Here is a 24749-nt window from a genome sequence, read left to right as displayed (position 1 = left end):
CGCCACTGCACTCCAGCCTGGACAATGGAGTGAGACTCTGTCTCCAAAAAAACAAAACAAAACAAAACAGAGTACCTCACAGAGACTTTGTGAAAATTCAGATATATTTTCTGAGGTGTTATTTTGAAAAAGGAAGGAAAGAACCACTTTACCTTACATTCAATCCTATTCGGTTGGTTTCATCTTTGGGATCAACTCTAATAGACCGCAGTAACTGCCCGCACACAATGCCTTAAGAAGGATTGTGAAAAGAAGTCTGGGCTCAACCCACAGCCCAGTGCCCAACCCACAGCCCAGTGCCTGTGTGCATATGCAACCCTGCTTTAACTGAATCCCTTATTTTACACGATAAAACAGAAAAGCAGAAAAATTTTGCTACTGTATCAAATTGCTTCTCTACTGAAGTTCTGCACAGCTAGTTAATATTACACATAAAACCACAGAGCAAAAATAATTCTTATTCTGTTGCTCTTTGACATAATAGTAAACAATTTTAAGTTAATGCCTCAAATAGTATTTTAATGGTAATTTCTAAGAAAAATAGTACAGGGTGTTTAAAATTAAAAAGCTAAGACTGTGTAGAAATAGATGTGTTTTCTTTCCATAACATATATTTGTAAGACCTACAAAATGGGATAAACTAAGAGCAAGGTGGCCTGGGCAATATATCTGACCATATCATTATGAATTAAGGCAAAATTATCTGGTGTGTTCGTGCATCTATTTCATCACTATATCTCTCAACAATATGTCTAATGATTAATGTGGCTAATGATAGCTCTTCATGGTTAGGGGATACACATTTAAAATATAAATTATTATTAGTTTCTTTTACACATGTAAGCTTATCAGAACTTTACATATTTTATTACTAAGAAATAGTTTGTAGCATTTTTATCTGTGTTATAAGAATTATGTGAATTGTCTCATTCATGATGCCATTGGGTTTTATTTCTTACGTAAGAGTTTTAATATGGCAAATCAAATCAATATACTGTTGGGCTGCCTGCAACTTTACACATCTAAGAAAAGGTCCTATATCTAACTGCAGTAATATGAATATACTAATTTTAAACAGAAACTACAAAATATGCTAATGAAGAACACATATATTTTAAATACACTTCTAAATACATTTCTAGCCCACCACCACCTAGTGTTAATAAATTAGTACTCTGAAAATTAAAGCCAATTTTAATATAGTTGGAACCCGAGCACCTGGGTTAGAATCCTGGCTCTCCCACATACTAGCTGTGTGACTGTGTGATTTTAGACGAGCACATAAACTCTCTTTATTCAGTTTCCCTGTGTGATTTTAGAATAATAATAATAGTTACTTCACAGGATCTTTTTGAGGATTGAGTCATTTAATACATAAAAACATTTAGACCACTTCCTGGTACAAAGTAAACACTATTATTAGCTATTCTAATTATTAGATAATACTCAGAACTAAACATAATTAGGAAGATAAATCTGTATCTGTTAAAGAACATTTAGTAAACTCAAGGCTGGGCGCGGTGGCTCATGCCTATAATCCCAGCACTTTGGGAGGCCAAGGTGGGCGGACCACGAGGTCAGGAGATCCAGACCATCCTGGCTAACACGGTGAAACCTCGTCTCTATTAAAAATACAAAAAAATTAGCCGGACATGGTGGCGGCCGCCTGTAGTCCCAGCTACTCGGGAGGCTGAGGCAGGAGAATGGCATGAACCCGGGAGGCAGAGCTTGCAGTGATCTGAGATGGTGCCACTGCACACTCCAGCCTGGGTGACAGAGCGAGACTCCATCTCAAAAAAAAAAAAAAAAAAGGAAACTCCAAAAAGAAACAGATGATTTATAAACTCTCCATGGTTTTTACTCATCCAGACCACTTGCACCTTCTATGAGTACGGAAAATGAAGAGCTGCCCTGAACAGTTCTTTTTTTGTTATTGTTTTGTTTTGTTTTGAAACAGGATCTCACTCTGTCACCCAGGCTGGAGTGCAGTGATGCAATCATAGCTCACTGTAACCTTGAACTCCTTGGGCTCAAATGATCCTCCCACCTCAGCCTCTCCAAGTAGCTGGGACTACAGGTATGCACCACCACAGCTCATTAATTTTTCATTTTTTGTAGAGGTGGGGGACTCACTATGTTGCCCAGGCTGGTCTTGAACTCCTGGGCTCAAGCAATCCTCCCACCTTGGCCTCCTAACATGATGGGACAGGCATGAGCTACCACACCCATCCCTGAACAGTTTTTTAAATTAAATATAATGTTGAAAAATAAATTTCAAAAGCAAGATCCCTTTTTTAAGGTAAAATTACAAATCAATTCTAAATAAGTTCCTAGCGTCCGGCCCCTTATATTTCATTGTCCAAATCACCACACAGGGCTAACCCCAAGCAACACAGGATGCTGGGATGGTCAATCTGGCAGCTATCAACTTGTACTGGGAAAAAAATACTCTACAAAAGATACAAGGGGCAACAGCAGTTGAGAAAATGACTAGTACTGTGTTTCAATTTATAGAGGCAGCACTGGATAGTGAAAAGGCCAATGACCTGAAGACTAGATTTCCAACAAGCATCTTTTAATTAAGTAACTTAATAGGTTTATCTGAGAACTTAAAAATCTTACCAATCCTTGGAGAAAAAGCTGATTCCAGGTCTGGAGCATACAATGTATGAGAGTTCTGGAAATTCAAAGACTCCTAGGATCATATGAGAAGATCTCTAAATTCAATTTAAATGTCTTCTCATTGGCCAAAGATGGGACAATTTGGGCACCAAATAGAATAAACTTCAGTGGTGTTAAATACATCAGATATGCTTAAATCCATCCATTCTTAATGATACTAAAAAAAATTAAAGCCAAAAACTCACAGGTCACCTTTGGAGGAATCTAGAGAAACATGATTCTAAATATCTGATGATAACAGAAAAAAGTCAAGCATTTATTCCATCTTTCCTTATAACCAAATAGTCATATAGGAAATTAAATAGCTAGCTAAGGTAAAGTTCCTTATAGAAATTTCAAGCTAATTAATGCAAAAAGATAGTTAGAATATCACCATTTCAAAATGCTTAACAAAGTAATAGATCAACCCAACAACCATCAATGGATGATCCATTAGATGGAAGGCTAATGGGGAACTTTAATAATAGGTACTTTAGAGTAATAAGACCTGAAGCCACTAATCAATCTTAATGTTGCAAAAAGGCAAGACAAGCAAACATTATTTGCCTACTGATATCACACTACAGGAAATTCAAAATACTATCTTTGGCCAGGCACAGTGGCTCATGCCTGTAATCTTAGCACTTTGTGAGGCCTAGGTGGGAGGACCACTAAAGGCAAGGAATTTAAAACCAGCCTGGGCAACACAGTAAGACCCCATCTCTACAAAAAATTTAGAAATTAACCAGGCATTGTGGTATGCACCTGTAGTCCCAGCTACTTGAGTTGGGAGAATCACTTGAGCCCAGGAGTTCGAGGTTACGGTGAGCTATGATTGTGCCACTGTACTCCAGTGTGGATGACAGGGTGAGGCCCTGTCTCTCAGAAAGAAAAAAAAATACTATCTTTGGAACATTCTTGCAAATATCAGAAACTTAATTAAGCCTCTTGATCTAACTACCAGTTTACTAGAAGAGACAGAAAAAAATGTTAAATGACCAGAATATCAAAACTTCTACACAACCTGATTTCTTCAACAATAAACAACACATACACATACCCAAAAGGAAAAAAGGAGATGTATACATGAAAAGAGACTCAAGAGATGTGTCAATTAAATATAGTGCATAGATTTTGGTAACTAATTCAAATAATCCAGATTTTTTAAAATTATGACATAATCAGGGATTGTCTTGCTATTTGATGACACTAAGAATTACCAGTATTTTTTGGTATAGTAAGGATATTTTGAATTTTTTTTAAAGATTCTTTACCTTTTAAAGAAACATACTGAAGTATTTACAGATAAAGTAATATGTCTGGGATATACCTCAAAATAATCCAGTAAAGAAGAGGTAATGAATACATGAGGCTTGTTTTCCTATTCTCTCTAATATATGCTTGAAAGTTTCTACAATGCAACATTAAAAAACAACAACAAAAAAAAAAAAACAGGGACAGGGAGGAACGTTTAGACAATCTCTCTCTAGGGGGTCTCTTCCAGTTCTAGCTTTCTGTGATTTGTGGTAAAGGTACTAACTGTTAACACTTGTACTAATTAGGACAATTCACAGTGATATTAAATAATGGATTCAAGATTGAGACTCATAAACCTACCGTCTAGGTTATTTTTTTCCCAAATTGCAAGCATCAACCCACTAGTGGGTTATGAAATCAACTTAGAAAATAGTAAAGAACACTTTTTTTTTTTCTGAGGCAGGGTTTTACTCTTGTTGCCCAGGCTGGAGTGCAATGGAGCAATCTCTGCTCATTGCAACCTCTGCCTCCCAAGTTCAAGTGATTCTCCTGCCTCAGCCTCCTGAGTAACTGGGATTACAGGCGCCCATCACCATTTTTTGTATTTTTAGTAGAGACAGGTTTTCACCATATTGGCCAGGATGGTCTCGAACTCCTTACCTCAGGTGATCCATGTTCCTCGGCCTCCCAAAGTGCTGGGATTACAGGTGTGAGCCACCACATCCGGCCAATAAAGAGCACTTTTTAAAGAATGGAATGGAATGGGACAGAAGTCATGTAGATAGTATACTGCTCACAGTAAGTATAAATATTGTTTTATGAAATTTTTATTTCCATTTTTTGCATGCACTGTTTATTGGGTGGCCATCTATAGTACATTCCTTACTGTGAAGATAAGACATATAATCATTTTTTCTGTATTTTACTCACACTCCAATATGAACAATACTAAAGAGGGGGACAGAATTAACATAATATTTCAAAGACCACTGACACTACATTGTTTTCTACCTTATCTAACACTAAACTGTCTTCCCATCTGTAGCAACTTATTTTTGCCATTCCAAACATCCTGTAAATCCATTTTGCAGAAAAAAAAATCATAATCTCTCAAGGTAATGGTTATAACATATAACAACTCTAACCATTCTGGTATCAGGAGAATGACATACTGTAAAACCCCAATCCAGAATACTTTCACGCAAAAATAAAGTAGAACATGGTTTGTCTAAATTTATTTAGTTTTCTATAATTTTACCAATAACTATTTAACTTACCTTTGAACTGGATAATCTAAAATCTTCTTTTGTTAGGCATCACAGACAGTGTGTAGTTTTTAAATACCTAATGACAGATGGGGAAAAAAGGAATCCTGTATTTATTGCTACAGTACAGTTTTACTAACCCTTGTAATACACTTTTCTTAATTCCATGAGCCCTGCTGATTTATCATACACTTGATACACACTGAGCCCAATCTCTCTCTCTTTTTTATTTTTTATTTTTTTGAGATGGAGTCTTGCTCTGTCGTCCAGGCTGGAGTGCAGTGGCGCCATCTCAGCTCACTGCAAGCTCCACCTCCTGGGTTCACGCCATTCTCCTGCCTCAGCCTCCCGAGTAGCTGGGACTACAGGCACCCGCCACCACGCCCAGCTAATTTTTTTTGTATTTTTAGTAGAGACGGGATTTCACCATGTTAGCCAGGATGGTCTCGATCTTCTGACCTCATGATCCGCCCACCTTGGCCACCCAAAGTGCTGGGATTACAGGCGTGAGCCATCGCGCCCGGCCTTTTTTTTTTTTCTTTTGAGATGGAGTCTTGCTTTGTTGCCCAGGCTGCAGTGCAGTGGTGCAATCTCAGCTCATTGCAACCTCTGCCTCCCAGGTTCAAGCGATCCTCATGCTTCAGCCTCCCAAACAGCTAGGACTACGAGCATGTACCACCATGCCCAGCTAATCTTTGTATTTTTAGTAGACATGGGGTTTCACATGTTGGCCTCGAACTCCTGACGTCAACTGGCTGGTCTCGAACTCCTGACGTCAACTGATCCGCCCTCCTCAGCCTCCCAAAGTGCTGAGATTACAGGTGTGAGCCACCACACCCGGCCCCAATATTTCTTCTCTCTTGTTTGCATACCATCTCTGATTTTATCTGTAAAGTTTATTTATATATGGTCAAAGTATAAAATATGTGTGCTTTTCGTTACTGAAGTCCATTTTATTTCTCACTTTGAAATTATAACGTAGGTTCTAAAATACAACTGGATATTATTCTTTATTTTTAGTTTCATATGAAAATATAAAAAAAAAGAAAATATAAGGAACAAAATACTTATGTAATCATCTAGTTTACCAATTAGAATTTCAAAAATCAATGATCATAGAACAAAATGTAGAAAAATCTGGCCACACGCCCAGGACCTTTCAACTGATTATTTACAGTACCTTCATTGGTTAGCAAAAAAGTCATCAGTTGGAGTACAGCTCATAAACCCATCTTACAAATTTAATTTATTCCACTTGTTAATTTTCATAATGATTTCAGTAGCCATTTTAATGTGTTGTAATGAATCTGGTCTTGCTGACAAAGGCTGTAACACTCTGATTCATGTTATTTGTTTTTTTAACTGAAGCACCACGTGTCATTTTATGTAAATTATCTAATTTTTTCTCAAGTTCTATTTATTCCCTCAAAAACTACAAAGAAATGAACGATGAGAAAAACTAAGTCATCCATCCGTTATTGTGGGTTCATTGTTTTCACACTTACTCTTAGCTAAAAGGCTGAGAATGAATTAGATTTGTTTTGATATTTTATTTTTTCTTGTTATTTAGGCAGCTAAAATCTTCGAAGTAACCATTCCTAAAATTCCTTAGCTATATGACTTAGAATACTATCTTCTATATTTCATAGAATATTTTTTTTGAGACGGAGTTTCACTCTTGTTGTCCAGGCTGGAGTGCAATGGCACAATCTCAACTCACTGCAACTTCCACTTCCTGGGTTCAAGTGATTCTCCTGCCTCAGCCTCCCGAGTAGCTGGGATTACAGGTGCCCACTACCATACCCAGATAATTTTTTGTATCTTTAGTAGAGATAGGGTTTCACCATGTTGGCCAGGCTGGTCTCAAACTCCTGACCGCAGGTGATCCACCCACCTCAGCCTCCCAAAGTGCTGGGATTACAGGCGTGAGCCACCACACCTGGCCATATATTTCATAGAATTATTCCCCTTTAGTATCTCAATAATCTTTGGCAAATTACTAAAACTTTCTAAAAAAAAAAATCTCACCTTCTCCCTCTTTAAGTTTCTATGAGGATTATGTGCTGGGTGCAGTGGCTCATGCTTGTAATCCCAGCACTTTGGGAGGCTGAGGCAGGTGGGTCACTTGAGCCCAGGAGTTTGAGACCAGCCTGACCAACATGATGAAACCCCGTCTCTACTAAAAATACAAAAATTAGCTGGGTGTGGTAGTGGACACCTGTAATCCCAGCTACTCGGGAGGCTGAGGCATGAGAATCGCTTGAACCCAGGAGGCGGAGGTTGCAGTGGGCTGAGATCGCACCACTGCACTCCAGCCTGGGTGACAGAGCCAGACTACATCTCAAAAAACGAAAAAAAAAAGTTTCTAAGAGGATTATGTAAGAAAATGTAAAGCATTTAGCAATGTGCTGGAGGAGCTCAATATTATTATTATAAAATATTTCTCTTAAAGGGAAATGTTTTATAAATATTTAATTTAGCAAATATATGTAAGAAAAAACCTGGTGAAACTAAATTAATGAAAATGTACTGAGGCTAGTTACGTTTTAAGGACGTAACCTGTATTGAGGAATTGAATCTTTCCAACAATCCTGTGAGACAGCTACCATTATTATGCCAATGTCATCGATAATGAATGAACTTGAGCCTGGAAAAAGTACACACTAGCTGAACTAACTATATCCTCAGCTCAGCACCAATAACAGTACCTGGTACATAACACACTCAATAAATATGTGTTGAATTAATTTAGTGATTGGGCTTGTTCCAATTTTTATTCATTTTCTTATTTTTTTAACAAAAGAAAAGATATCAATCATTTATGTTATTTGGGGCAGATATTTGCCTTAAGCTCTCTCATAATAACATTTGGAATATGCAGTATATGCTTCCCCAATTAATTATAGAGGACGCAGAAAACAATTTATCTTTTATTTTCTTAACTGACTCAGGGTAACCACCTATTATATCAAGTACAAAGATTCAATCTTTATTTGATACAGCATTTTTGCATAAAAAAGTTTTAGGTGAAGGTAAGTTTCAATTTATATTTTAAGATGTTTAAAATCTAAGTATTTTTTATTTATTTTTTTTTCCAGGGTAGCTTAAGCATTTGGCAAATCTAATGTATATTCAACAATAATTCCTTATTGAAATGAAATCTAACTAGAAAACTCCTAATTCAAGTAATTTTCTTTTTTTTATTATTATACTTTAGGTTTTAGGGTACACGTGCACAATGTGCAGGTTTGTTACATATGTATCCATGTGCCATGTTGTTTTGCTGCACCCATTAACTCGTCATTTAGCATTAGGTATATCTCCTAACGCTGTCTCTCCCCCCTCCCCCCCACCAACAACAGTCTCCGGAGTGTGATGTTCCCCTTCCTGTGTCCATGAGTTTTCATTGTTCAATTCCCACCTATGAGTGAGAACATGCGGTGTTTGGTTTTTTGTCCTTGCGATAGTTTACTGAGAATGATGGTTTCCAGCTAACAACTTGTTAGGATTAATAAGTAGCAAAATTACGATTTCCCACATCCCAAAATCTTCAGTTATTACAGAGTAGAATTCTGTGTGAGGTAAAATAAGAATTATAAGCATTTTAATCTAAGGAGAACTGAATACCACATTTAGGGAAGACATGACACACAAAAAAAAGAAAATCAAAAGATTTGATTTAAATGTGGCTTAAGACCAGGCATAGTGGTGCATACCTGTTTTCCCAGCTACTCAAGAGACTGAGGTGGGCGGATCACTGGAGCCCAGGAGTTTGAGACTAGCCTAGGCAACATAGTGAGACCCCATCCCTAAATAAATTCAATAAATGTGGCTTGATAGTTAAGAACTGTGATTCCCTTAAGAGACTAGAATCAATTAAACTAAAACTCTCCACAAAGTCACACCGTGGGAAGCATACTAAGCTATTCCCAACAGCAGAATGACTCTCCATTCTACTTTCAGATGCAGAACAGCAGCAACCCAAATGCTTTCCTGGATGGTTTATAAAATCAACTGACCCACAACATTTCCCTTGTAAACAGCAAAGACCCCATCCAAGTCAACCAGGCACTAAGCTGGATTTTCTCCTAAAACCTAAAACGTGTCCACCCTATGGAGCCAAAGGTGTGGCACAGGTTGTACTGTCTCCTCATCATTTCTTGTTTTGTTTTGTTTCTTGAGACAGTCTGGCTGTGTTGCCCAGGCTGGAATGCAGTGGCACAATCTCAGCTCACTGCAACCTCTGCCTACCGGATTCAAGCAATTCTCCTGCCTCAGCCTCCCTAGTAGCTGGGATTACAGGTACGTGCCACCACGCCCCACTAATTTTTGTATTTTTAGTAAAGACAGGATTTCACCATGTTGGCCAGACTGGTTTCAAACTCCTGACCTCAAGAGATCCGCCGAACTCAGCCTCCCAAAGTGCTGGGATTACAGGTGTGAGCCATGGCACCCAGCCTCCCCATCATTTCTAAAAGATTGCCATTGTACACGCATTTGGATATTTTACTTCTAATATACTTTTATATTCTCATATTTAGTTCTAATGCATGTTATCTTCTAATTTTTAGTTATAATATTCTAAACTATAACCCTAATAAAAGTCTCTTCTTCAAAACTAACCAAAACATGTAAAGACCCATCTCACCCAACCAGACCACATGCTGCCTAATCAAGATACCACATTCGCACTGAAGGCAGCACAGCTGACAATCGAGAGACACTAACCGTTTCAAGGGGAGTTTTCCTACTGCCAAGGATTCCCCTTCCCATGATGTTTTTGTTAGCACTACCTTCCTCATTGCTCTGCCAGGGTGTCTATTAGCAAGAATTTCTTGGCAGTTAACTCGCAATTTCCACATGCCAAAGAAAACTGAAGGAATCACAGGCAACAAACAACCTGAGAATTTTGAGGTTGCCATCTACCATGGAGCAAATGAGTAGACTGATTACTAAACGTACAAGAAAGCCAAATTCAGTCCATTCAAGCCACAAACTAATTATATTGTGTTTCAGGCACAAACACTATTATTATATCTTTCTTAAGGTTTAAGGGTTGGCAATAAAACTCCCAGTTTTTGTACATTTCTATAAAAATCTCACTTCAGAAAAACTAGTTAGTAGTTTTTGGTTTGCAAAGAATTGTACTATTTGTTCCTTAGTGTTTTAGTAAATGCTATTATAAAAATGAGAGAGTAAGTTTGTCCCCAAATAACAAAGGGGTACGTTTCAAAGGTTTTATAAATAACATTTATTCATTATTTTACATTTTTAGCTTCTTTCTTGCATACATTATCTCTTTTTAGCCAGAAAGCAACACTATGAGATAAACAGGAGGGAATTTTTATCCACACTTTAAGTGTCGAAGGTCCAAGTAGATAATGAAGTAACCAAAACGTAAGACACAAGTTTTCTGTTTTTCCCTTTGTACCACACTGCCCATGTATAAGTTGGAGCCTGGAATTTTAAATCCATCTTCCCACAAAAGTAATATAATACATGGTGGTTTGGAGTCTAGACTAACCCACAAAGACTTTTAACTCATAAAGCCTGAATTATCAAAAAGTGTATATATTAGTTAAAAGTAGACTTTTGTGGACTGGCCTGAGCCCCTAGTATACATAGATAACATCATTTCTTTGGTAAAAAAGATATCATATCCTAGAGAGAAAAGATCCTGTTCATATGAAGAATTGGCCATCCTTCCAATGCACATCCTCTGAGGAAACAGCTGTTGCTTTCAGAGCAGGAATGAAATGCATGCCACAAATGCATCCAGCCCCTTCCTTCTTTCTGGTCCCAGTGGCTATTAATCTCCCTACCAGTAGAGATATAAGAATATGATGACTACAGAAACACTATTTGCTCTCTGGGATTCTGGAAGTATCTTGCTTTCCATCGCTAGTAGAAGCTATGTGTTCATATACATTAGATATATGTAAGATAGGTATAAATCAGAAGTGCCTGCAGCTGGAAGAATGAACAGACTCATCCCTTGTTCCAATCTAACTTATGCACTCCAATGGGAGTGATTCAGAGACTGGAACAAGGCTCAGAGGGAGAAACGCGGGTGAGTGAGGCCCATGGTGGGCACACAGGGCATGGCTATTCATGAGAAGCCTTCTTTATTTATATCCAAATTAGAGAAAGTAATGAAATCAGAAAGAAGTGATTGAATTTTTTAAATATATTCATTTTATTTGCTCAACAAGTAGGAAATTAAGAGGAAAACATTAAATCCTTGCTATTCTCACTTTTTTCTAAGAGTATCTTCTACTTAACAGGTATGAAAATTCTTCAGTGAAGGTTTCCCCAACAGCTGTGAAACTCACAAACATGGTTCTTCTCTACAGGGCAGTTGTAAAGGAAAATATAGGAAACACCTCTTCCTGATTCCTTCTCCCCTTGGATTATGGAATGGGAAAGACTGCTTAATAAAATACCGAGACTTAATCGTTTTAAGTATCACATCTTCCCAAAATACAAGTCAGGTTCACTGCCTCCAGAAGACAGTGTGATAAAGAGTAGTGTGGTTTCTAAGACTGGCTGAGCATCAGAATTACTTGAGATGTTTTAAAAAATTTTTAAACAAAAAGATTCCCTGGCAGGATGCAAAGGTTGAAAAAGAAGAATCTGTGCTTTTACATCGCTCTGCAGAAAATTCTGATGGTCAGATAATTTCAAGAGCACTGAATAGTTCATACTCATCCTCCAAGCCTCTACTCTTGCCAAACACCTAGGAAGGCTTCATGGACACCCTCTCCTCCCACACCCAGGTTAGATGCCTCCCTGCACACATCCTCACGTCATGCACTTCCAGAGCAGCCTGTATGGCATTCATCTTATGAGATGACAGCTGTCAACAGACTGGCTCCCCAGTGAAGCTGGGAGCTTCTTGACGTTCAAGACTGTCGTGTGTTTTAATATTCCCAATGTCCAGCACAATGCCTGGCTATAAATGTTCATCAAAGAAACGACTAACAAATCAGAAACCAAATTCCATAACTAGTTCTTTCCCACTGTGTGAATTTAATTTACTTAACTTCTCTAAGTCAGTTTTCTTTTCTCAAAATGAAGAGACTAAAGCAGATGATTTGTTATGCCACAGAGCCCTAGTCATGAAAAAAGCGTATCAAACCACAGCAAGGCTTTATGTAAGGTTGCAAACAGTTGAATGGCACAGAGTATGTAGTCAATAAACATTTGAATATATTGATGCTTTTCCTTATTTTCCTCCTCACAAGTAACCTGGACAATAGTCAAATCTTTAACATTTTCAGTGAAGGTAAACCCAAATATCATGGACAGTATTGTTTTTACAATGACATAAAACAGATTTTTTTTTAATTTATTTATTTTACTAAAATAGAGATAGGGTCTCCCAATGTTGACCAGGCTGGTCTCAAACTCCTGGCCTCAAGTGATCCTCCCGTCTCAGCCTCCCAAAGTGTTAAGAATACAGGCATGAGCCACCGCATCTGGCCATAACACAGATTTGGATATTTATGTAATTCCAGCAGTACTTCAATCAAGTAAGCATTGTTGCTTTAAAGTTTGTGAATGAAGCTCTAAAGGACTGAATCGATCCAATACATGAATATTTAATTAAAAGTTGACCTGTTCTCACTATTAGCCTGTTGAGCTCCTTTGGGGCAGTGATAACGCCCATCTTGTTCACTGATGGACCCTCCCAATGCCTAGCAAAGTGCTTAGAGGATACCAAACAGCTAGTAAACATATGTTAAATAAATGGGTACTGCTGAAATTAGCAGTGGCTCCACAATAATCAAGGGCATTATCTAGCCCATTATTTTCAGAAGTAGCTTATAAACTAAAGAATGACCTGGCTCAACATTTTGTGAGACACGTCAATATTATCTGTGATTATTTTATCACAGATTATCATTATATATGAATATAATAATATATTATATTATTATTATTATACCAATAGATATAGACAATTATTAAATAAAAAACAAGACTTGGCCAGGCACGATCATTCACATCTGTAATCCCAGCACTTTTGGAGGCCAAGGCAGGAGGATGGCTGGAGCCTAGGAGTTTGAGACCAGCCTGGGCAATATGGCAAGACCCCATCTCTACAAAAAAAATAAAAACGTAGCCAGATATGGTGGCACACATGCCTGTGGTCCCTGCTACCTCCCACCAGGAAGCTGAGGTGGAAGGATACTAGAGACTGGGAGGTCAAGGCTGCAGTGAACTGTGATCACACCACTCCAGCCTAGATGACAGAGCAAGACCGTGTCTCAAAAAACTAGAATAAATGAAATGAAATCAAAATTAAAACTCAAAAACGTAAGTATTAAAAGTGAAACAACTTATAAAGAAAAAATATATATATAACTAAATTTACTACTCATTGCTTCTAAATACATGTTTACTTAATAAAGTACTTACTTCCACAGTCATCCTGAATATCTACAGTAGCAAATGGCATGTCTACCAGAGAATCCATAGTATTGGCTTCAAATTCCTCTGACATTTTCTTTTTTCTTGATACATTTTCACACTCATTGGAATTAATTCCTCCTTTAACATATCACAAACAGAAAAAAAGGATTATTTAGCTTGTTATTATTTAAACATATCCTAAATGAAAATAACTCAGCTCACTGAATTCAATATAAATTAACATCTGTTAAGAAATGTACTACTTGTGTTCAAATATATCATAAAGCTATTTATATAAACATGTATACCACATTCTATATTTTTGTACACACTTATAAAGCTTTAATCATTTTCTAAAACACAGTATTCAATGTATGATTAGATGAAAACTGAGTCAATCAATAATCTTCAAGATCTTTTATACCTATATTTTAATTCTAAAACTATGTTTTTTTTCACATATCTTTTAAAACAACCAGCAAGGTTTTGTCAGTCATTCTCATTCTTATTTTTAGCAATATCACTTATGTGTTCTTATTTGTACAAGTTCTGGCCTATAATTTTTTCTTCAATAAAGACTTTTAAGTTGTTTCTCTCCATCATTACATTTAACACTGGATATTTAGTTAAAAATACATGGTTCTAAATATGCTTTTCTGAAAATTCAATTATTAAAAAGCAAATGATCTTACAGTTTCCCTAACTCCTCTCCCATGGTCATATACTAACTTTAAAGCCATATTTCCTATTTGGTCTTTTTTTGTTTTCTTGCTATGAGTAGAACAATCATATACCTTGGGTGGAGGTAAGAGAAAGAAGGTGTATGTTTAAATTGATAAAGTTAATTGCTAAATTTATCAGATGGTGGTCTCCCCAGTGCCATTATAACCCATGCCTTTATTGACAGACACAAATGCTGTCTGAACTAATAAGATTGAACAGAATCCTGGAATACTAATATAATTTTTACTCTACATATTTACTAAAGACTAATTTACCACTCAAGATGTTAAAGAAGTCCTTAAATTCATTCTCCTGTAATACTCTATTTTCAGATACAATACCTGTAAAACATACTCCATTAAGAATATGGCTTACAACATAGCTATGATGATAGGCCACAGTTAACATACAAGCCAAAAAACACACATTTTTATTGCAATTTGATTAATCTCTACTATTGTTCACACACACACACCCCTGTTGTATTAGTCCATTCGCATTGCTATAAAGGAATACCTGAGGCTGGGTAATTTCCAAACAAAAGAGGTTTATTTGGCTCCCAGTTCTGCGGGCTGTACACAAAGCATAGTGCCAGCATCTGCTTTGGTGAGAGCCTCGAGAAGCTCAAAATCATGGTGCAAGGCAAAGGGAAGCCAACGTGTCACATGTCAAGAAAAACAGCAAGACAGAGAGGCAGCAATGCCAGCCTCTTTTAAGCAACCAGATCTCACATGAACTCATTACCGCAGGGAGGGCACCAAGGCATTCATGAGAGATCTGCCCCCATGACCCAAACACCTCCCACCAAGCCCCATCTCCAACATTGGGGATTACATCTCAACATGGGATTTGGAGGAGACAAACATAAAAACTATTATCATTCTGCCCCTGGCCACCTAAATCTCACTGCAAAATATAATCATCTCTTCCCAATAGTCCCCCAAGGTCAACTCGTTCCAGCATTAACTCAAAAGTCCAAAGTCTCATTTGAGACTCAAGGTAAGTTTCTTCCACATATGAGCCTGAAAAATCAAAAAGAAGTTATTCGCCTCCAAGATACAAAGGTGGTACAGGTATTATATAAACACTCCCATTCCAAAAGAGAGAAATCCAAAAGGGGCAACAGGCTCCACACAAGTCCAAAACCTAGCAGGGGAGACAACAAACCTTAAAGCTCCAAAGCTCTCCTTCAACTCCATGTCCCACATCCAGGGCACAATGGAGCAAGACATGGGCTCCCAAAGCCTTAGGCAGTTCTGTCCCTACGGATTTGCAAGGTGAAGCCCCTGTGGCTGCTCTCACAGGATAGAATTGAATGCCTGCAGCTTTTCCAAGCTCAGGGTGTAAGCTGCCAGTGGCAGCCCCCTTCCCACAGCTCTACTAGGCAGTGCCCTGGTGGAGACTCTGGGTGGGGGCTCCAATCCCACATTTCCCCCCAGCATTGCCCTAGGAGAGTTTCTCTGTGAGGGCTCCACCGCTGCAGCAGGCTTCTGCCTGAGCACCCGGGCTTTCTGGTACATCATCTGAAATCTAGGTGGAAGCTGCCATGCCTCCTTCACTCTTGCATTCATTCTGTGCACCTGCAGGCTTAACATCACATGGAAGCCTCCAAGGCTTACAGTGGCTTGTGCTCTCCAAAGTGACCAGAGCTGTAGTTGGGGCCTTTTGAGCCACAGCTGGAGGTGGAGAAACTGAGATGTGGGGAGCAGTGTCCCAAGGCTGCACATGGCAGCATGCCCCTGGGCTTGGCCCCTAAAACCATTCTAGGCCTCCAAGTCTGTGATAGGAGGAGCTGCCCTGGAGATTTCTGAAATCCCTTCAAGGCCTTTTTCCCCGTTGTCTTGGCTGTTAGGAACTGCCTCCATTTTAGTCATGCTAATCTCTCTAGCAAGCGGTTCCTTCACAGCCCACTTCAATTCCTCTCCTGAAAATGCTTTTTCCTTCTTTACCACAAGCCTAGGCTGCAAATTTTCCAAATTTTTATGCTCTGCTTCCCTTTTAATTATAAGGAAAGCAACTTTAAGTCATTCCTTTGCTTCCATATCTGATTGTAGGTCATCAGAAGCTGCCATGCCACTTCTTGAATGCTTTGCTGCTCAAAAATTTCTTCCCACTGCACTCCACCCTGGGCGACAGAGTGAGACCTTGTTGCAAAAAAAAAAGAAGAAAGAAAGAAAGAAATTTCTTCTATCAGATACTCTAAGTCATCACTTTTAAGTTCAAACTTCCACAGATCCCTAGGGCACGGACACAAGGCAGCCAAACATAGAGACGTTAACTGCAGTTCCCAATAACTTCCTCATATCCATCTCAAACCTTGTCAGACGGGCCTTCACTGTCCATATTTCTATCAGCATTTTGGTCACAACCACTTAACCAGTCTTTAAGAAGTTCCAAACCTTCCCTCATCTTCCTATCTTCTGAGCCCTCCAAACTCTTCTAACCCCTGCCCATTACTCAGTTCCAAAGCCACTTCCACATTTTCAGGTATCTTTACAGCAACACCCTACTCTTTAGTACCAATTTTCTGTCTCAGTCCATTTGCATTGCTGTAAAGGAATACCTGAGGCTGGGTAATTACTAAAGAAAGGTTTATTTGGCCCAGAGTTCTGCAGGCTTTACACAAAGCATAGTACCAGCATCTGCTTCTGGTGAGGGCCTCAGGAAGCTTATAATCATAGTGGAAGGCAAAGGCAAGCCAATGTGTTACATGGTGAGAAAAGGACCAAGACAGAGAGGTGGAGGTGGCAGCCTCTCTTAATCAACTAGATCTCTTCTGAACTCATTATCACAGGGAGGGCACCAAGCCATTCATGAGGGATCCACCCCATGACCCAAACACCTCCCACCAAGCCCCACCTCCAACACTGGGGATAACATCTCAACATGAGATTCGGAGAGACAAATATCCAAACTATATTACTATATTCTGGATAAAAGCAAAAAACAACTTAGCCTTTTTTTAATTAATTAAGTTCAATGCCAAAAAACCCTAATAGTACATTCTTAATAATGTCACTATTTACATTACAGTTCAAATTTTAGGAATTATGAATGCCTCCTACACAGGTGTTCAACAAACGTCAGTTCACTATGAGTCTATTCATAAACTCACAAATACGTGAAAAATGCGAGAACAAGTTAAATGTCTCTTTTCTATTTCTATGCTTGTGTTTTAAAAACACAAATGCAGCTTAGGCTTAAATAAAAGTTTTCATAGATGAATACACATCCTGTACCTTTGAGCACTTGCAGCTACACATAAAGGATCACCACTGACCATGTATGTTACACTTGAAAAGCTAGCAATAAAACATGCAACTAAATAGAAACAAGGGGGAATGAAAACCAGAACAAAATGAAATAAACCCAACTATTGTTTTTCTTCTATTTTATTCTCAATCTAAACATTTAGTGATATAAAATTGACCTATTTAACACCATCATCTCACTACTAGCTTCCAAGTTCTTGTGCTACTTGGAAATATAGATTCTTAGCAATAAGTGAGGGAGAGGAAACTTAATTTTGGGCTTCAACACATTTTGAAGGCAAAAGAAGGACTACAATGATGAATTAAATTAAGTCAATTTTTAAATAAGAAAAGTTCGTGAAATCGCTTAACTTTTAGTTTCTCCTGAGCTCAATTAATCACCAACAATTAGACAGCAAGTGCTATGGATGTCATTCTGGCTATACCAAAGAGAGAATCACACGGTAACAATGGCAATAATAGTAACCGCACATTAGAATCACCTGCAGAGCTTTAAAAAATCACTAGAACGCATGCGTGTCACTGCAGCCAATTAAATCAGAATCTCTGGAGATTAGGCCAGCCTCTGGTATTTTTTTAAACCTCTGCAGAGTAATTCTGATGTGCAAGAGTGGTTTTCCAATTGAAAATCACTGCTCCAGAAGATCCCCTTTCACTTCTTCTATACCTTGACCTCACACCAGACTAAGAGATTGTGTGAACAGTTGAGAACAATCAACTTCAAAGTAAAACCTTAGATCAGATCTCTACCGTCAGGGAAAACCTCGCAGATCCCCAACTCAGGGCTGAGTTAGGTAATCCAATCTTCTAGGCACCTAGTGCTTCCTCCAATCACTGCATGTATACATTATGTTATACATGTCCGTTTATCTGTCTCATCCATTAGATTCTAAGGTAAAGTGACCATACAATTCACCAAACCAGGACACTTTTGAAAGTGAAAGGGACAACTTTCTATAACTGCACTCCATCATGTGTGGTCACCATAGTCGAAGTTCCTTAAAAGCTTGTCTTATTCTCCTTTGATTCCTCCGTGCCTAGCACTGAGTTCAGCTCACAATAGGTGCTCAATAAATTTTTACTGAATGAATAAATGTGATAAAGGTAAGTCCACATTTGAGAGTGGTTAATAAGTCACTAGTAGCTAGTGTAGATAGCTACAATGCAATACAGCTATCTCACTGCCCATGAAAAATAATTCCTGGTATTTAGTGGCAGCCTCAGCACATCAAAGATTCTCTCATTTTCACCAGATGAATAAAGGAAAAGTACTAGTATCCCATTTGACATGAAAATAAAAATTAAAGCATAATATGACTTGTTCAACATCATTCTTAACCTTGCTAAACAAAGCATATTAAACGCAAATGCAATGTTACATCAAAATCCACAGGAGTCTAGAACTAGAAATACAAACAACTATCTTCTCTTAAGCTATGGAATAATAGGAATTATTAACTCAACAATTTTTGAGATAGGAATTATTAACTCAAAAAAAAGGAGTGCCACTTTCAAATAAGTCTTGAAAGAACTGCTGGTCATTCTATAGAACAATGTTTCTCAAACCAATATTTAGAACACTTCTTCCAGTTCTCTAAGCTCTAGTGTTTGGGCAAAGGTTGGTAGATGTGAATTAAATACATCAGTCATAACTACACTTTCTCTTATAGAAGGTATAAATATTTTGCTTTTGGAAAACTGCCTTAAAATAACCAACTCTTAAAGCATTTAAACCCTTTGAAGTTCACTGGGTTGAGTACTTAAAAGTCTCCTACAATTTGTTCTAACCATAGTTAAAATTCTATCTTTTGTATAAATCCAAATAAAAGTTATGCTTCCAAATGCATTAATAACATAAAGATGAGGTGAAGCTGGTAAACTATTAATATGTCTGTTACTACTACTAACAACAGCTAACATTTAAGTGCATGCTTGAGGCCAGGCACAGCTGGAAGCACTGGGAGGAATTCATTTAATCCACATGACCACACTATGGAGAGGTATTATTATGATGTTCATTTTACAAACTAGCTGATTAAGTACTTGCTCAAGGGTAAAACTAGTGGGTCTTGGGGCTGGAACTGGAATCCAGTCACTCTATGACCATTATGCCCTTTCTGGCACCGCACACTGCCACCTTATTATACACTGACTATAGCAATGTAAACGGAGGCAATCCTTTCAGAAAGCAATCTGGCAATAGATCAGAAGCCACAAAAATATTCTTCTGATGTTATTCTTACTGCTATCTGGTTATCTATCATCCATGTTCAAAGATTCACCACAGCTTTCTTTAAACAAAAAAGGAAAAGTGGAACAAAACTTAAATGCCTAATAACAGGGAAATGGTACAATAGCCAAGATTTGGAAGCAACTTAAGTGTTGGATAACTTAGGTTATCCAATGGAAAAAGGAAATATGGTACATATATACAATGGAGTACTATTCAGCCATACAAAAGAATAAGATCCTGTCATTTGCAACGTGGATGGAACTGGAGATCCTTATGTTAAGTGAAATAAGCCAGGCATAGAAAAACAAACTTTCTATGTTCTCACTTATTTGTGGGAACTAAAATTAAAACATTTGAACTCATGGAGATAGAGAATAGAAGAATGGTTACCAGAGGCTGGGGAGGGTGGTGGAATGGGTGGGGGGAACATGGATGGTGACTGGGTACAATAAAATAGAAACAATGAAAAAAATAGGGAAATGTTTAAACGAAGCATGCTCATGACAATGACAACTACGAACAATGACTATGAAGAATGCAATGACAGAAAAAAGCTAACAACAAATGCCAAGCTTTTAGAAAGGAAATATAAAACTGCATATGCTCTATGATTTACAATTACGTGGCCAAAGGCTAAACAGTATAAACTGCTTGTAAATGCTACCACTATGCTGAATATATTCATATGTTTCTCATTTCTGCTATTCAAACGTTTCAAAGTTGAATATTACCTTTCTAAGAAAGACAACACATACATTTTAAGTATATTATAAAACCATACCTTTAAATATATGCAAATATTCAAATACAGGTGAAGCAAATGCCTTTACCAAAAATAGGCCAACAGGGCCGGGCAAGGTGGCTCACACCTGTAATCCCAGCACTTTGGGAGGCCGAGGCAGGGAGATCACGAGGTCAGGAGATAGAGACCATCCTCGCTAACACGGTGAAACCCCATCTCTACTAAAAATACAAAAAATTAGCCGGGCGTGGTGGCACACACCTATAGTCCCAGCTACTCGGGAGGCTGAGGCAGGGGAATCGCTTGAAGCTGGGAGGCGGAGGTTGCAGTGAGCCGAGATCGTGCCACTGCACTCCAGCCTGGGCGACAGAGCGAGACTCTGTCTCTAAAAAAAAAAAAGAGAGAGAGAGAGAGAGAGAAAGGTATGGAGAGTTCGCCCACTGTCACACAAAATGCAAGTTTCCTATCTGGATAATAAATGACTACTCAATTTTGTCAAATAAGTCTCTCATCACTCCACTAGGTAAATAGTAAATTTATCCCAGCTGAGCAAGTTGGCTCACACCTGTAATCCCAGCACTCTGAGAGAAGGACTGCTTGAGCCCAGGAGTTCAAGCCTTGGTGACATGGCAAGACCCCGTCTCTACAAAAAAAAATACAAAAATTAGTCAGGCATGTTGGCACGGACCTGTAGTCCCCGCCACTTGGGGAGGCTGAAACAGGAGGTCGGCATGATCCCAGCAGATCTAGGCTGCAGTGAGCCATGATCGCGCCAGTGCACTTCAACCTGAGCAACAGAGGAAGACCCTGTCTCTACATACATACATATATACATACATACATACGTACATACATAAATAAGTTTATTCCTAAGAACAACTGGAAAGGGCCTAGGGCATCCATTCTAGTCCTGGCTTAGCTACTAAAAATAGTATTAGCATCTTACACGTTAGTAAATGTTAACAGCTGCGTAGAAATCAACAAGTTACTTGACCTCCAGTCTTTCCTTTCCTCCTCATAAAAAGGGAACAAAAGTAAAATCCAAATTATTAGGGAGAAATGGACAAAACAAGTTAATAGTGTCCGAAAATGGATGAAAGGAGGAAGTAACCTCCACAAACATCTTAAACTTTATGAGTAAGGAAAATACACAGATATGCTAACAGGATCCTGAATTGCAAAGCTACGGCACTTAAACAAGGAACTGGAGTATGGCCCTTTTCTCCTTAACAATTTCCATTCCCATGCATTTCCTAAATGCAAAAACTCACTGTCATCATTCACTTAACAATTGTAAACATATTTACACGAGTTAACTGCTATTTATACAGCACACTTTAACGTTTTTATGCTTTTTATACTCTTGTATGAGTTTATCCTGTGAAACTCTTGCAGAGGCGCACCTTTTCCCTAATTGGTTTGCGGACCCTTTTACTGACATCCCTAACTCGCTCTACTCACAAAGTTCAGTTCACAACAAACGCTGACCCAAACTGGAAATTCAGTCCGGGCGCTAGTGTAGACTTGGCGCCAGTTTTAAAAGCAGTCGTGTCCGAACCCGGCAGAAAATCCTAAATGAGACAGTATGGTGGTTCGGGTGCTTAGTATTTGTGATATAAGATAAAATCGAGATTTTACTAGGTTTTGTTTACATTTACCCACATCAACACCGTCGGAAGGAATGTGTATTGGCATGAACTTTGTGCAAAGGGTCACAGGATGAGAAAGGGAGAAAGAAAAGTGAAACTCGGGGATGGGCTCATACCCCCGCCTCCTGTCGAACCCACAATGCGTGCATTCAAACGCTTCGCTATAGGCAGAACTGATGTACACCCCGGTTGCACCGGGCTCCTCGGTGCTACCCTGAGTCCTTTTGGGATGGAGGGAGACTCAGAGAAGGGCCGGCGCGGGTCAGGCCCTCCCAGAGGTCGAGCGCAGAGCAGGCCCAAGCCCCCGCGGCTCCTGTCGCCCCCGCCCCGGCCCCGGCCCGCTGGGCAGCCCGGTCTCACCCGCTTCGGGGCGCTCCATGGTCGCGGCGCATGCTGGCGGCGCGTCTGGGCTGGCGGCAGCGACGGTGGCGGGCCGCGGCCCGGGGCTGGAGGCGAGGCCGAGGCGGAGGCCAGGGCGGGGCTCGGGGCCTGAGGGCGGTGCGCTGGGCCGAGGCGGGGTCCAGCGACAGGGTGCGGGGGCCCGGGCCGCGGAGGCCAGGCCTGCGGAAACGCGGAGCTTCCCAAGCCGCAGCCCCCGCGGCAGCAGCAGCAGCCGCAGAACCGGCATGCCAGGCCAGACGCAGGAACCAGCCGGAAGGGGCCGACCCGAGTCGCCGGTGGTACCCGGATTCGGGCGAGAGGCGCGGCCGCGCTCGGGCAGGGCGGGGGAAACTAGGGCCGGCGACTGCGGCGTCACTGCAGCCCAGGTCGTCTCGACTCTGCAATGCGACGCTGGGTCTTCGCCTGCCTCCCGAGCCCCGCGGCCTCCGACGGCCTTTGGCAGCCCTCGTTTATTTCCCGTGGCGCAGCCTTTCCCGTCCCACGCTTTCAAGGGCGAGATTGGGACTAGGATGAAAGAATTCTCTGGCCTGGTGTCTTTTTAGAACCCATGTGCTTAGTTTTGCAATCAGGGTTCTGATTGCAGAATATTTGGGAAGAGCGAAATGTACAAGAACGAGACCTTGTACTTCTGTATAATGAGATACTTTATTGACCTTACTTTTAAAAAATGCAAATTGTGACAAAGTCTTTAATTTTTAACAATGATATTATGTTTAGACATTAAGAGGAAACCAGTTGCTGGTTTTTGTAGTATAAGGTACTGCTGTGAGTAAATTGGGAGAAAAAGAAATTTACTTAGTTTAAAAGAATAAAAACCTTTCACTTGAAACAGAATGCAATTGGGATTGGTTTTAGTGCGAAGAAACCAGAGGATAAGAACATTAGGTGCATCCGTCCACAAATTAGCGCCTTCCCTGAATAATAACACTTCGCTTATGTTGAATGCATCCTAGAATAGGGATGGAAGAAAAGAAGACCCCTACACAGCCACAACAGCTGGCGTAAAGGCTGCACACTAGAAGTCAGCAAACTAGTTACTCTGATTTTCAAATAATTCTAACACGTTGAGTTTCTGATGCCCATTTATGGGCTGGTAGGAAAGTACAACCCGTTCCCCTAATATTTATTTAATGCCTGAGCTCTGTGCTGAGGATGTGCAGGTAAGACAGGTCTTTTACTTATGGAGCTGATCATATAATAGCAGAGAAGAAACATAAGTAACTGCAGAAATAAAAGCTGCAAAAATGTGGTCCACATTCGTAGTGAAGAGGATAAGGATATGCCACCCCAAATATGCCAATTCAGCATAAGGATTATTCTTGAGCTGAAAACAAGAAACTAAAGACTCAGGAACAACTCTGACCTCCCCCTTTCTGCCTAAAAGCAGGACATAAATTTCCCTTCGTAAAGGTGACATAAATTTTTATTTTTAAAGCTTTACCAGGCTGGGCCTGGTGGCTCACGCCTGTAATCCCAACACTTTGGAAGGTCAAGGCGAGGGGATCACTTGAGTCCAGGAGTTTGAAACCAGCCTGGGCAACATAGCAAAACCCCGTCTCTACCAAAAATACAAAAATTAACCAGACATGGTGAGCCACCCCTGTAATCCCAGCTACTCCAGAGGCTGAGGTGGGAAGATCGCCTGAGCCCAGGAGGTGGAGGTTGCAGTGAACTGAGATGGTTCCACTGCACTCCAGCGTGGACAATAGAGCCAGATCCTGTCTCAAACAGACAACAAAGCTTTACCATTCACCCATACCAGAAAGAGGAGAATGAGTCTTACCTGCATAACAAACCCATACATTTTCTAGTAACCTTTCCATACCGCAAAAAGGCTAAGCCCCCTTTTCCTTTGTCTAGCCTCTCCACACTTTATCATCGTTAAAATGGTATAGAAGCCTCCAGTTCTAACTGCCTCTTTAGGCTTTTAGTTCTTTCCTGTGAAGCATCTATGTGCATGTGTAATAATCGTTTTCTCCTCTTAATCTGTCTTTTGTCAATTTAATTTATGCAGTCCAACCTACTGAACTAAATGGGCAGGAGAAAGATTTTTCTTCCCCTGTGGTGTGTACCAAGAGATATATGGAAGTTTCATTCTCTTACCTAAGCAGAGGTTATCAGCCCAAATGC

At 39.7% G+C, this 24749-nt stretch overlaps 1 protein-coding gene across 4 annotated transcripts in view; it reads right to left on the bottom strand.

The window, feature by feature from the left end:
- AKAP7 (A-kinase anchoring protein 7) overlaps positions 1-23011 on the bottom strand; it is a 157144-nt gene extending 134133 nt beyond the window's left edge. For 2 of the 4 annotated variants that reach the window (XR_008654285.2, XM_055264106.2), the window contains exons 1-2: positions 22578-22886; positions 13605-13736 (exon numbers count right to left, since the gene is read on the bottom strand). Coding sequence is in view for 3 of the 4 variants with exons in the window: in XM_055264106.2 (XP_055120081.1) it covers positions 13605-13736; positions 22578-22845 (400 nt within the window). In the remaining variant the exon portion in view is untranslated. Of the gene's footprint in view, positions 1-13604; positions 13737-22577 lie in introns of all 4 variants that reach the window. The other 2 variants (XM_055264097.2, XM_055264087.2) reach the window with 2 other exon arrangements.
- Positions 23012-24749: the final 1738 nt, after the last annotated feature.

This window comes from Symphalangus syndactylus, chromosome 2, assembly GCF_028878055.3.
Source record: "Symphalangus syndactylus isolate Jambi chromosome 2, NHGRI_mSymSyn1-v2.1_pri, whole genome shotgun sequence".
Classification (NCBI taxonomy): Eukaryota; Metazoa; Chordata; class Mammalia; order Primates; family Hylobatidae; genus Symphalangus; species Symphalangus syndactylus.
This window is presented reverse-complemented; position numbering and strand designations above follow the sequence as displayed.